The following is a 13901-nucleotide window of genomic DNA, read 5'->3' on the forward strand; positions in this document are numbered from 1 at the left end:
TTTTTATAGCGTTCACCCATCTACGTCGTGGTCTGCCCAGTGATCTTCTTTCTTCTGGCTTTCCCACCAATACCTTTTATGCATTCCTCCTCTCCCCCATTTGTGCTACATTCACCTGCACTGATCGAAGAAAAGCCTCAGTTTAGATAGTCGGTCTATGAGCTGAGACTGAACACGCGGACCGCTATATATAAAGCTGGAGTTCTACACGCTTCAATACCGCTGAACTGCTGATAAGTGTACCTGGAAGTTCTTGCGCCGATGTATCATTTACTGTATCAAATGGAACACGACAAGAACAGTGAAAGTTTTACGGAAACAAACATGAGGTGAACTGCTTCTCCAGGAGAGCGAAAACAATTTCAACTTTATACTACGGGAATACTAGACCAACGACCGAAATGTGAGAAACATACCATCCATAAGCAATAGAACTATTTTCAGATTTATCACTGAAATACCCGGTAAAATGAGTAGGCAGCACTCCTGCTTCGTATTCGGGACTTCTCGGGTTCAAAACACAGACCTGAGATAGAGAGTCCAGCTGGGCCCGCTCGGCACAAAGGGCCACTGATTGGCCTATTCTAGCCTGCCCCGAGTGATTATGATGGAGAATTTGGTGGAATGAAGATCGGCAGGGGAAACCGATGACTGAGATTAATCACTTTCTTCCTCAGTCCCTCCAGGTAAATGCCGATGAAGACGGTAAAATTAGGCCACGTCAGCTGCCTTCCACATACTTTCTAACTCGTTATTCACTTTGCACCCTAAATGTCGAGGCTACAGGACCTGACCTATTGACAGCGTCATTATATAAACCGTAAGACATCATATTTCATCACGAAAGTAAAACAATGAAGTAGTCCTATATATTCATGTCAATATTTATGCAGAAGACTGTCATACTTCACAGAAATTATAGACAAAATTTAAAATTCAAATTCAAGAAACCAACTAAAATTCTGGAGTAATATATAAGTTGTTGTTGCATTTATATTCGAAAAGTAAAGGGTAGCAAGGACAACAGATGGCTAAGAACTTCTCTAAGATCAAATTCATCGATGTTTTGTTCTTCAGAAATTTTAGAAAATGTCAGACATTCCAGAACACCACACACCAAAACGATTCTACCTGTAGTCTTTCCATGCTGGATTAGCGTCTGCCCTCCTAGTTTTTAGTATATATTGTAATCGTTCTGTAATAATTGTTTCATTCTTAACACCGTACCTCAACTCCTCTTCAGGCTTGTTACTTAAGCAATTTTTACTGGATACGTCACCATAGAACACAGAAAGAGTTCATGTGATCATTCGTAAAACCATAAAACCCCACAGCTGAGAAAATTGTACACATGCATATGTGTGTGAAGAGACAGGTCTTTTACATTGAGTACTTAGTAACAGCATCTGTCAATAAAAATGCCAAGCGAAAGTGTTATAATGTATTACCATTAAAACTAATAAATAGTTTATATAACATCAACAAAACACGTTCTCTCATAAAATAACAGTAAGAAAACGAATAAAAAATTATGCTTTCTCTAAGGTTAAGATAATTGAGAACAAACAGTGACATCCTCATTAGGGAATGCTGTGCCTGTTTACAGTTAGCAGTCATCAAAATGTATAAAAAAAGTCCCGTAAACGTTCTACGGGTTTCCACATTACCTCATATCGCTCATTCGAGAGTGGAAAACAAGCTTACTGTCAACTCTGGGGGAATGTATTCCTTAGGAAATGGAAGAATTTCGCAAGAAACTAAAATAACAGTTTGTATATAAAAATAAATAATGCAAGCTCCTTTTGGAACTTAGACAATTTCTGTGCAGAGAATTCTGTGGAATTGTTTACAAGTAAAATCGTGTTCTAAGAATCACGTCATTTAAAACACTTTACGAACGTAAGAAACAAATATATATTCTATTAAGTGGCTGGTACGGACTCTCTCTGGGACTGAATTTCTCTTATATCTACAATGAACATAAATATTACTAAACTTAAGTATTTCTGATTGACTTCAGAAGCTTCTAAGCATGAGTTCCGACGTAGTGTAAATCTCAGCTGATGATTCATAATATAATATAATATAAGAATACACCCACAAATACGTATAGACAGAATCACAGTCAGTTTTGGCTCTGAGCGATGGTTTGTTTTCCGAGCTAAACTGAAGTGATGACAGCCCCTTACAGCCAAGGGGAGGACAAACCCATTCTGATGAGACTCAAATTCAGAAAGCAGACGTTCTTTGTAATTAACATTAAGCAAAATATAATTCTATTCGTTTAGTTTTAGAATTATATCATAACAGGCCTATCAAGTTGCACAATAACACGGACTAGTGTTATAATTGACGTTGCTACTGGCGAATTCTTTTGAAGATAGCTGAATTCCATAGCCTGTTACTTCCTACGAAATATGACGTGTTCTCGTACGTCGCTTTTGCATTCGAAATGAAGAACCCAAAAATTTAGCGCGCCTGTTATGTCACGAGGTAAAGTTAATCATTCCAACATCGTCCCCTGTAGAAACAAATGAACATCACCTAACCCCCCCCCACAAACCAAACACAGGGAGGATATAAAGTCACTTCACAGAAGAGTGGCATTAATATGACATATATCTACAGATATAATTCCAGCTTCTCGCTTGTCTGATGTTGAATATTCCAACAGAAACGAATGAAAACAGAAAAGGACCGATATTTGCTGCAACAGCTGTTTCATGTTATGACGTATAATGAAACAAAAATAGCGTAATAGTGAAACTTTTGTTTGTAACTAATTACTTATGCTTTAGTGCGTCACTAAAATATGTGGCAATAAGCTGCACAATTAAACGACTATCTTATTGTCTGCTTTAATGCACAAAAACCTTGTCGAAAACAGTACACGTGTTAACATAATACACTGTAAGAGATTTCGTAATGCATTACTAAATGATGCCCATCATCCCACAAGGGTAGAAGAAACGTTTTCATTTTCTCTTTAACATATATTTGCTTCATCATGGTTTTTTAGTAACCAGTACCATTTTCCATGTCTTACTTTCTTTACTATTACTGTCTGTTTTGACGGTAAAATTGACCATCAGTTGCAGATTTTGTTAACTTACTCTTACATTATTTTACACATGACGAAACTGCAAAACCAGAGACTTCTGTCCTTTCCAGTAACAAACTCGAAATGTTGTGACCTGCAACTATCAGGTGCCAAGGCAGGTTTTAAAGAGAGACGCACAGAATGACTTACATTGATGAAGCCACTTGTGTTCGTTTGTCCCGCTGTCCAGTTTGGATAGAGAAAACAGGGCAAATGAATCAGAGAAGCAGGCCTAAAAATGCAAACCATATATCGATGCAGAATCGGAATGCAACTGCAAACCGATTTAACAATTGACGAAGTTATTGAGTTACAACATTTAAATTATAGTCAGAAAAAGAAAACAAAACAGGCTCTGAAGTAAATGCAATAATTTCACTTATAAACGAAGTTATCCGTTTCCTATGGAGACACTGGCGACTGTAACTGAAGCAACCCACGCACTTCTGACGTCAGAATACAGCAACTGTATCTTCACGGAACCACTATATTGCGATGTAGGTATTGACGGCTGTTGTAAAGTATTTGTGACATGTGTGATGCTAAATGTAAGAGATAACACACTAACAGGAGCAACTCGCCTCCAACTGGCTCCAACACAGTGATAACGGCGCCCCTGGTGCCACCATTAAAGCAACTTGCACGAAACTGTCACGGGGTGAGGTCGCTGAACCCTGGAGGTGTGAGGCACGGGTCTCCAAAATCAGGAGATGCGAGCGAATGCGTGCTGAAGTCTGGGGGTGTAAGGGAATCGCCAAAATCCGCAGCGGTCAAGGAATGATCCGCGAAGTCTGAAGGGGTCAGGCAGTGAGGTGGCGTCAAGCAATGCTGGCTCAGATCGGTCGAAGTTAGGCACTGGTGACGCAGATCCGGTGGAGTCATACAACGCCTGTTGAACTCAGGGGGTGTGAGACATTGTTGGCTAGGATCTGGAGGAGTTAGGCAATGCCTATTGAGGTCTGGGGACGTAAGGTCAGCAGGAGTGAGGCACTGCCGCGTGAAGTCTGGAGGTGTCAGACTCTCCTGCCTCAGATCTGGCGGTGTGAGGCAGTGTTCGCTAAATGTGAGCGACTCCCCATCTGACAAGAGTTGCAGACTGCCACTACTGCTACTACTACTGCTGCTAATAGAGCTCGGAGGCGGCAGTGCTGGGACTCGAACTTCGGACATCTGCAGGATGGCGTCGGACTGCTGGAGCGCCTGGCTCAGGGCGGCGATGTATTTCATGGCTAATCTGAGAGTGGTGATCTTGGTGAGCTTCTCGCTGCCGTTGCTGTCATGTTGATTATGGTGAGCGGATGTTGAGATGTGAGGCACAGCGCGACGGAGCGTCTCGAAGGCGGCGTTGATCTCCCGCATGCGGTCCCTCTCACGGGCGTTCGCTGTCTTTCGCCGATATTTGCTGAGCGGCGGAGGCTTCTGTTTCGGCCTGGTCGCACCTGAAGTACCTTCACCTCTTTTAGACCTGGTGTTGGCGGCGGCCCGGCCCCGCTGTTCCGTCTCCGCCCGTTTCTGCAGTGAGCGAGGTCTCAGGGAATACTTGTCACCGCGCTTTGGTGCCGGTGGAGGTTCGTGTTCATGTTTGTCTGGACTTGCGACGGAGACCCCCGCATTATTATTGGGGTCGGTATGCTCCTTCCCACTCATCGGTGTAAACAACACAGATGTCCGGACGGCCGTCGCAACAGACAGCGAGGGCAGACGAGTCAGGGAGTTCATCGTCGTCAACTCTGCCCCTGAACTCACTTTCTCGTAAGCATGAGGAGCTAAGTAACTGCACACTTCAACTGAATTCACTTGCAGCTTTGCTGTTGCCAGTAGATGCGTGTCTGCGATACTGTCCACGAGCACTCTACAGCTCCTGAAGATTTACGGTAGTTCACTCCAACTCACGTCTAGTATTTCACGTTGCACTTTCTGACGTTTGAGTGTTATGCGCCACAAACAAAAAATACAATATCGTCACGCCGCAGAATAGGAAAGCGATTCTACTTACTGCACACATTAAGAATAACGCTGCTCGTGTGTGGGGAGTGTTAATTCAAATTCCACACTGGAATATTAAGAAGAGCAGAGTAATTACTGCGTCACCTATAAAGGTTCTTTAGTTGTACTTATTTTTCCTCGATAATGAACGTGATAAAAAATATGATACTAATTTGAAAAATAAATACCAGGTAGTTGGCAGGTTTACACCGGATCACGCGAAAGTCTCATTTTCGACTTGTGTTATAGAAACTTTGCCGCACTACTGCTGCGACGGAGGCAGTCTAGTTAAACAAACCATATCCTTCCATTGCTAATAGTTTAAACGTACTCTTTTTATTTTGTTCCCGGATGCCGCCGTTCTAGATAAAAGCTTGATAATAATAGTAAATATATAAACAGCAGTTTGGGTTAATATAACCATTCACATTACAACTTTCACTTTATGATACTTCATTACACTAAAATTCACTGCTGATAAATGTTTTATAACAGTAACAAATATACTTTCAAGAGGCGCTGTGCACACTGTTGCAACCGGTTACAACTACGTCTCGGTAGATGGTGAGACGTCAAGAAACAGTCAAAATTCATAGTCTCACTACTGCACTAAGCGTGTTTCAGTCTGTTCTACAAATTGTATTTTAACAAGAAACACGAATGATGTATTTCCACTCGAAAGAGAAGATAGTTATATAGAAATGCATTGCGTAAAACTCAAATTCAATGCTTTACACGGCGGATGTCTGCCATTTGTGAATCTCTCGCGAAGTCTTCATGTCTGAACCACTTTTCTTTACACCGATCGGTCGTTCACCATAGATTTGCTGTTATAAACCGCTCGTGAACTTTGGCTACTTTTTAAACAGTTCTGCACGAAACGTAAAAATTTGCGATGTCCCCAGCACACGAACTTCTGTTCCCAACTTAATGACGTAGGTTCGTGTCTTGTTCGCGCTTTGATATCTCCGACTGTCTGGCAGGCCGGGCGGACGAGTCGGCGGCTAGCAAAGATACCAAACAAGACTGCTTCTCTGGACCACTCCACACAGACTGAACGCGGCCCGTGCTGGCTGGGACGCCGCGCGTGCTAGACCAGTGTCTGCCTTCAGATGAGGTAACAGCCAAGGCTTCTGTCTTGCGCGATGCGGACTGCCCCCTCCCATTGGTCTGAGTTTCTTCGACGATACCTCGTTATCTCAAAATTTAAATTCAAAAGTGATACATAAAATACACTTTCCGTTCAATAGAGACTTAAGTGTGAGGGCTATTAGAGGTAGGACTAGATTCAAGGATAGGAATGCCTGTTAAATTGTCCCGCAAAAGGTTCGCGATTTCAGATCTCTAATGTGTCATAAATTAAATTAGGCGTCATAAAGGGTGGATTCTGATAACCGGGCGTACCACTTGAAATGTATGTAAAACAATCCAGAGGCTAAGTCACAAACTGAAAGCAATCTTTCGGAAGACACGTCCTATGGATGAAATGGGATCTCCAGTGTGGCGATTGCGGTTTCTATCGCAAGCGGAAAACATGATCTAGTAACATTCCAATGACGACATAAATATCCACATCATTACCTGGTTAAGACACGCCTAAAAATTGTTTAAAACACGCTTGACAGTAAGAGCAGACATGCATACGTCTCATCGCCTTCTATTAGTAGCTGCATATCCTTAGATCACATTAGGATTTGGTTGTTTAACTCTCTGTTACTAATACATGAAGATTAACAAGCTGGAAGGTCGCGGGTTCGATTCCCGATGACGTCACTTGATTTTCAAATTTACCTAATTCTTCCACCCGCACTATGGCCCTGGGGTCGACTCATCCTCTAACATAAATGAGTGCCGAGGTCAAGAAAATGTGGATTTATATATCCACTCCCCCATAAGACTTCATGACGTGGTATTTAATTCGTTTAGCACAGGGACAACTTTACCTTTTAATAACAACCATAACGACAACAGTAACATGACGAAAGCAATTATCTTCATTCTACATTGCGTGTAGGGCGAGGGACCACTCCCATCCTTCCGATAGCAGATGTATAGACCTAAGTTCTACGGATATGCTTTAAAAATGGAAGCCACATCATGATATAATATTCGAATAAACTTAGTATCGTGATTCAGTAATAATAAATATTTTTACTACACCTGACTCGGGACAGTTTGCTAGCTGAAATAACCCATGAAACTGTCTTCAGAGCCAAACCATTTTTATGTAATATTTATTGCAATATTAAGTTTGGACTTAGATTACGACAAGGAGACAACATAGATGTGGTTCATGGAGAACTTGGCATGAAACTCTAGTCTGGACAATGACAGTGGCGCTCTTCTTAAGAACGCGACAGGGCTTCGAAGTACGTTATTTCGAAACATCTGCGAACATCTACCAAACTACACGGCGTCACAGCCTAGACTTTTCGCCCATCATGAAACCCTAAGCCTTTCTGTCGCCTTCACAAGACACCATCACTGGCTCCTACATGAAGCTGATGAACCTAGTTGACACCCTCACCCCCTGTTCGTATACGAATAATTTTAACATTAAGAGTTATACATCCTGGGATATAATGCCGTGGAGCCCGTTGAAAGTCAACCGACGTTCCGGAGAAGCATGTCGCCTCCATGTTCAGGGTCGAAGAAGCAAGTTGAGCAATAAATCAGCGTAAACCAGGTAGCAAGCAAGCAAATTATGTCCACCTCAAATCCCACTAATTTTAGTATCATCTTCCCATCGACGACTAGGTTTCCCAAGTGGTTTCTTGTCTTTAGGTTTCCGACTAAACTTCTGCACGCACTTACCGTCATTCCCATTAGTCCTGGGCTTATTACACGCCCTGGCCATCTGTTCTTTCTTGATCTGACCACTTTAATATGTGATGAAAAGTACATATTAAGTTGTCCGTCTTGTGCTTGCAAATGTGTTGAATTCTGATCTTCTTGACCTCTGCCCTGGTAGGTGTGGAATCCATTTGTGACGTGGGAGCAGTCACAGGGCGCTTTCCGTTACCTCTGGCAATAAAGATTATGCTCGACAGTGGGTTTTGCAGTTTAGCATGGGCTACTAATCACGGCGAGACCGGCCAGTTTTGACTCTGGCAAATATGGTGATAAAAAGGTAAAGTTGTTCCTGTACTTAACACATTAAGCACTAGAACATTTGCCGTATGGGGGAGTGTATGTATAGAGCCACATTTTCTTGACCTCGGCACTAGTTGGAGTTGAGTGGTCACCTTCACACCCCGGCCGCTTTTCCCCCGGGGAAAGAGCCCCCGGTACCCATTGGATAGGAGGCTGCGTGGACCTCAGAGCCCGTATGGACGACGTGGAGAAGAGAAAATTCTTCACCCTACCGGGACTCAGGGGGCACGCGGCAGCGTAGTTGGTTGTGGTACTATGCTACAAGCCGGAAGGTCGTGGGTTCAAATCCCGATGAGGTCACTGGATTTTTTCAATTGACCTAATCCTTCCAGCCGCACTATGGCCCTGGAGTCGACTAAGCCTTTAACAGAAATGAGTACCAGGAATTAATTAAATAAATTTCCTGGGGAGTAAAGCGCGGCCGGCGCGTAAGGTTGACAACCTTACCGCCATCTTTGAGCCGATTGTCTATATAATGTGAGAACTTCAACGTCTCACAACCCTATGGGCCTTCACGGCCTGTTACAGGGATAGTTTTACTTTACTTTTTACCAGGACTCAGACGCCGACCCCTCGGTCGTCCATCCCGTAGCCAGAACGTCCGTGATGTGACCGCGGATGGAAATCAGAACTCTCTGAATGTAAGTCAATGATCTAACTACAAGATCATCAGGTTCCCAGGATACAAATTTTTCAGCTCTGCATTAGATTTTCAACTTCATATCGATTAGGCTGCAGGATCGTCATTAATGTTAATATATTTCACACTGAATCTGTAAAACACTTATAGGTACAGGCAGCATTTGAAGATGCTACGAATAACAAGACTTGTCATCGAATATTCACTTAGTCGGAATGAAGCAACAAGCTGTACGGCATCTAACAACCAGAGTGCCACTTCTATCACACTCATCACGCTTAAACAAAATGAGCATGCGCAGTGAGGCTGCCCACGGGTGTTGCAAGGACAATCCCGAACAACCCGACCCGCCGTTTAACTTTCGCTTGTTCTTCGGGTCCTGCAGTGGCATGCTGGCATTTTTTTCTCTCTTTTCATGAAGCGGTACTTCTTTCCGGAGAACATGACGTTTTGTACGCACATTGAGTGGCCGGCCATGATGCACTGTCTGAAATGAGGTTATCAATTTCTGAGAACTGCCACGCTTCTTTATAGAGATGAAGATAAAAGGTAAAGTTACCTCTGTTCCTAATCATTGGACCAAGAAGGTGTACAAAGGAAGCAGAGATAAAGCTGCGACTCTTCTTTACTACACGGGATGTCTAATATCAAGTTGCCCACTTCAGAAGCTTTACTCTTGCGGAAAAAGTCTACGGCACTGATCTATCAGAAGACTGGATTGGCCCCAGAGCCAGTTTCATTGCGGTGGCAGGGATACGAATACCTGCCCGCAACAAAAAATGAAAAGGAACCCAGAACTCCACTCGTTAATCAGCCACTTTCTGACTGAGCTACCTCGGTTAAATATCGTATAAGCTCCAATATAACTAACCCCTCTACTTCCAATGAGAAACTGGAAAAAAAATAACTTTTTTTTGACAAAAATGAATATGTCACTTAGTTCTCGTGGTTATAAGAAAAAGGAGATAGAAATTATACTACTAGGAAATAATATAATATACATTTAATTCCCTAAATATAATTGTGCGTGTTTTGAGATATTTAATTAGAATTGGCATTTAGAACTCCACACAGGCATAATCACCTTCTTCATTCTCATTCTTAAGGTGACTCGCCTTATGTTCGCGCTAATGCAGTATTTGGAACACAGGAAATTGTATTTTTCTTCATGGTGAAAGGGTCCTATTCGTTTCCACCAATGTGCAACTTCAGTAAATGTAGACATAAAACAATAGATGAAGCAACAGAACATCGCAGGGAAACGAAAATCAATATCTGTTCCCGGAGCGGGATTCGAAACTGAGATCCCAGTGCTTGACTGACTTTACATGGCGTAATCATCATGGTCTGCTTCCTATTGGCGTAATTTGGAAGAATAGATGGTAACTCGATCTTAGTGGCTCTTCGCCCGAGGACTCACTCTTCGAGATATTGTGATTCAAATCTATTGTGTGCGCATTGTTCTCATCCAATGGCCGAAATAAATTTGTCTCATGTTATTTTCTAGTTGAATTTTCAAAAGGAAAGATAATTGCAAATTCATAAGATGCGATTTCTTACTCTTTTCTAAACATGTTACCATACTGTTATTGAGTTCAGGTTTTCACGGTGGGTAACTGTGGATGTTAATTCTGTTCTTGGTTTGCTATACGACTTGAGTGGGGAAATGTTGCCGAAGTTTCGGAGGCATGCACTGCCTCCATCTTCTGGGTCGAGGTTCAGTACACAGGTGAGTTTTTGTGTTCCTGTTTCTTAAAACAACGTCGGAGAGAGCGAGTGGGGATCGGTGCCTCGTCCGAAACAATGAAGACGGGAACGCTTACAACCGGCCTTTTTTAGTGCAACGGAATTCACCGAATGATTTTCACCGGCAGTTAATATTCCCAAGCCTTCACCCATTCTAGTGCTCACCACGAATAATGCAGCTTAACTCTCTTTGTTCTACCTCATCCAAGTCTTCTTCGAAACAGGATCTTATATGTACACATAAAGACTACCTTCAACATGCAATCCTGAAAATGGAGGAAGAATACATCTCTGGAACATCGGCTACATCGCCTTTATCAGTGGTTCTCAAACTTTGACGGACCGCGGCCAGGTAAATTCTTTTTTCTGTAAGACGAGGGCCCGGTACCGGGTCGCGGCCCGGCGGTTGAGAAACACTGGCCTATGTCCACACGGTGTAACAACCAAAGAACGTAATTAACGACAACAGCATCGTGACATGATAATTGAAAGAGGCAGCCGCTGCAAGGTTATGGCACAATAAACGCATGACTACGTCATGAAACAGGGAGCCGTTGCTACGCCACGGCCGAGGAAAAACGTGTAAATCGGTGTTTTTATGACATCTGTGCCGAGGACGGCTATGAGTAACTTGTTAGGCAGTCGCCAGCCAGTAACGACGTGAGCAGAAAGGGACATTGTTGGCATCCGTTAGCAGGCAACGGCTAGTGAAGACACAGAGGATTTAGCTGGTGCTGCAGGGAGAAATAGAGTGAGCGAATTAGTGACAACGTTATAGTTACTTGTAGTTGCAATTTATGAGTGTTCAATAAATCCAATTACCAGTCTAAACGCCGTTCTAGGCACTAACACATGACTAGACATACACACATTGTGAAACGTAATTATTCAGATATCAACAAAAAATATCTAATTGAAGACAAAAGGACCGAACAAGGGTGGAAACATAAATGCTTACTGCATCAGTCATTAACGATTTACTTAAGCTCTGATGTGAATTCCTTAGTCCTAAAGCCATAAATTTATCAGCTAAACATTTTACGAAGAATTTGCACTGCATAATATAAATTTGTTCCTCGCATAACAACGTACAAATAGTGCGATTGCGCGATTGCGCCTGGCACTTAATTCAGTTGCTCCTAGAGTTCTATACAGAATGATGAGAAAATGGATAGGCCTATCACGATGTAATAAACTAAGCCATAAAAAGCTGATCGCGACATTTCTCAAGTGCCGCAAGCTTAATCTTCGATGTAAAAGAATGCGCATTAAAACAACGGGCTCTACTCCAACACTATAATTCTAATCATGTTTGATATGTTGCTTTGAAGGTAGAAACAACACTGTTGAACTGGTTATTTAAATGGGAAAATTCCAGCACCTGTTGAATTGGCACAAGTGCTTTAAAAGTTCCCAGACACGCTGGCAGGACAGCTAGGTAGGGTTATAATTCAGTGTACATCCCGTCCTGAAGATCAAAATGGCAGCTTCAGTCTATTTATCGAGTACAAGTGCCGCAGTCCCCAGATCAACGGGCTCGCTCGTGCAGAACCTTGGCCGATACGCCACGTCGCGCAAAAATATCTAACGACCAGAAAGCACATAACAACACAACACCAAACCATTGTTCCTGTATTGTTAATCACAAATTTAAAATACTCTCCTTGGCAGAAATCCTTTTGTTCAAAAAAATCATAAATATTTTCATGAAGATACATATAAAATATATGATGATAACAGAGCTCTACAAAATTCATTTTGTTTCCCAAACCGATAATTTAACATCCTCCTTCCCAACTTTGAAAAGGAAGAAAGGCCTAAATCTTGGGGAAAAAAGAACCAAATAGCTTTGACAGAAGACGCACAAGGATAGGTATTATTCTCCCTCCTCAGCTCGACTAATATCGCTTCAGGACGCTACCTGAACGCCTCCGACAGCGATAGCATAATGGTATATGCTGGCTTGTCTCAATCTCTGAGACTGTCGTGTGTGGGGCTCTGAATCAGGTTTGTCTTCACCTTACTGTATCTGTATTTTATTTATGTGTGATTAATTTAATAACGCTTTCAATAGCTGTGATTATAGAGCGTCAAATTATAGTATGACTATTGAATAACGAATTGGGCAGGATCTAACACAAACCGGTAGTGACCTAATGTGAGTTTTTCGTATTGTCACACCATTTGCCTGGAGAGGCTGACTAAAACCACAAAATACCCTAGAGCAGTCAACCTCCGGACTAAGATTTCAATTTGGATCCTCTCGAATAAAAATATGAAGTGCTGACTATTCGACTATGCAGTTCGTTGTGTCCACATACGAAAGTAATGCAGTCACAGTAATTATGCAAAACGCAACTAAGACTTACGGTGGAGTGGATGAGAAACTCCATGCATTCTTAACATCGGTACTACATGGAGGCAAATGGTCAGTTTCATACTCTGGACACACAAGTTCAGAAGCACGCGCCCCTTGCACCCCGTGGATGCGTCCTACAGTCGTCTGGTTGCTGTCTCCGTTCCTGCTGGGAATCGAATCCTGAGCTTAGCGCATACATAGTAACAAGAAAGAATTGTATGTTTTAGTCGAAAGACAACTATGAAACACAGGCCTGTATTTCTTGTTATCAATACAATGCAATACTTAAATACCATAAGTGACTTTAATTGGCAGAATGAAATAGAAGAATAGCGAACAACTATCAATTTTAGCTTCAACTATGTTCAGTTTTATATTTAAGTAAATCATTATGTTGCAGTTTTGTAGGTAATAATGTTTTGTATCGAATTTTAATTGCTGATTTCATTAAATTATCACCGATTTTGGTGCTTAAACGAACCTTCACATTTTCCTTTCGATTCCCTATTTAAAATTACATGATTATTAATTTCTTACCAGAATTTTAGCTTATCACTTTACGTAACTGAAGTGTAGTACTAAAATAAAAATCCAAAATAAACATATAGCATTACAAATTTGGGAATACAGTTGGTCCTTCACTTCGCTCTGCAGAATCCTATCGTGAATCTCTGATATTCTCAAGACCTTGATATGAGATAATATTGCCCATCACTATGAATAAGATGGAAAACTGAAACGGAAGATAGTTGACCCTTTCTAAAATGTGCAACGCACTCAAAGCATTCAAATCAAGATGGCTCGACTCAGCTCTCGGTCTTGGCCGCTACGTGGCAGCACCGCGCAGCTAACATTCTAGCTCCAGATCTCTTACCACGGAATAGTAACTCAGCATCTCTATGGTTGGCTAAGCTGAC

The 13901-nt window shown here is 42.1% G+C and overlaps 1 protein-coding gene across 1 annotated transcript; it reads right to left on the minus strand.

Moving 5' to 3' along the window:
• Positions 1-1428: 1428 nt before the first annotated feature.
• On the minus strand, positions 1429-6185 carry LOC111868228 (coagulation factor V). Its single transcript, XM_023858675.2, has one exon. It carries the CDS (start codon positions 4817-4819, stop codon positions 3752-3754), a length of 1068 nt encoding a protein of 355 aa, XP_023714443.1. The 5' UTR covers positions 4820-6185; the 3' UTR covers positions 1429-3751.
• Positions 6186-13901: the final 7716 nt, after the last annotated feature.

Source organism: Cryptotermes secundus, unplaced genomic scaffold (assembly GCF_002891405.2).
Source record: "Cryptotermes secundus unplaced genomic scaffold, Csec_1.0 scaffold232, whole genome shotgun sequence".
NCBI lineage: Eukaryota > Metazoa > Arthropoda > Insecta > Blattodea > Kalotermitidae > Cryptotermes > Cryptotermes secundus.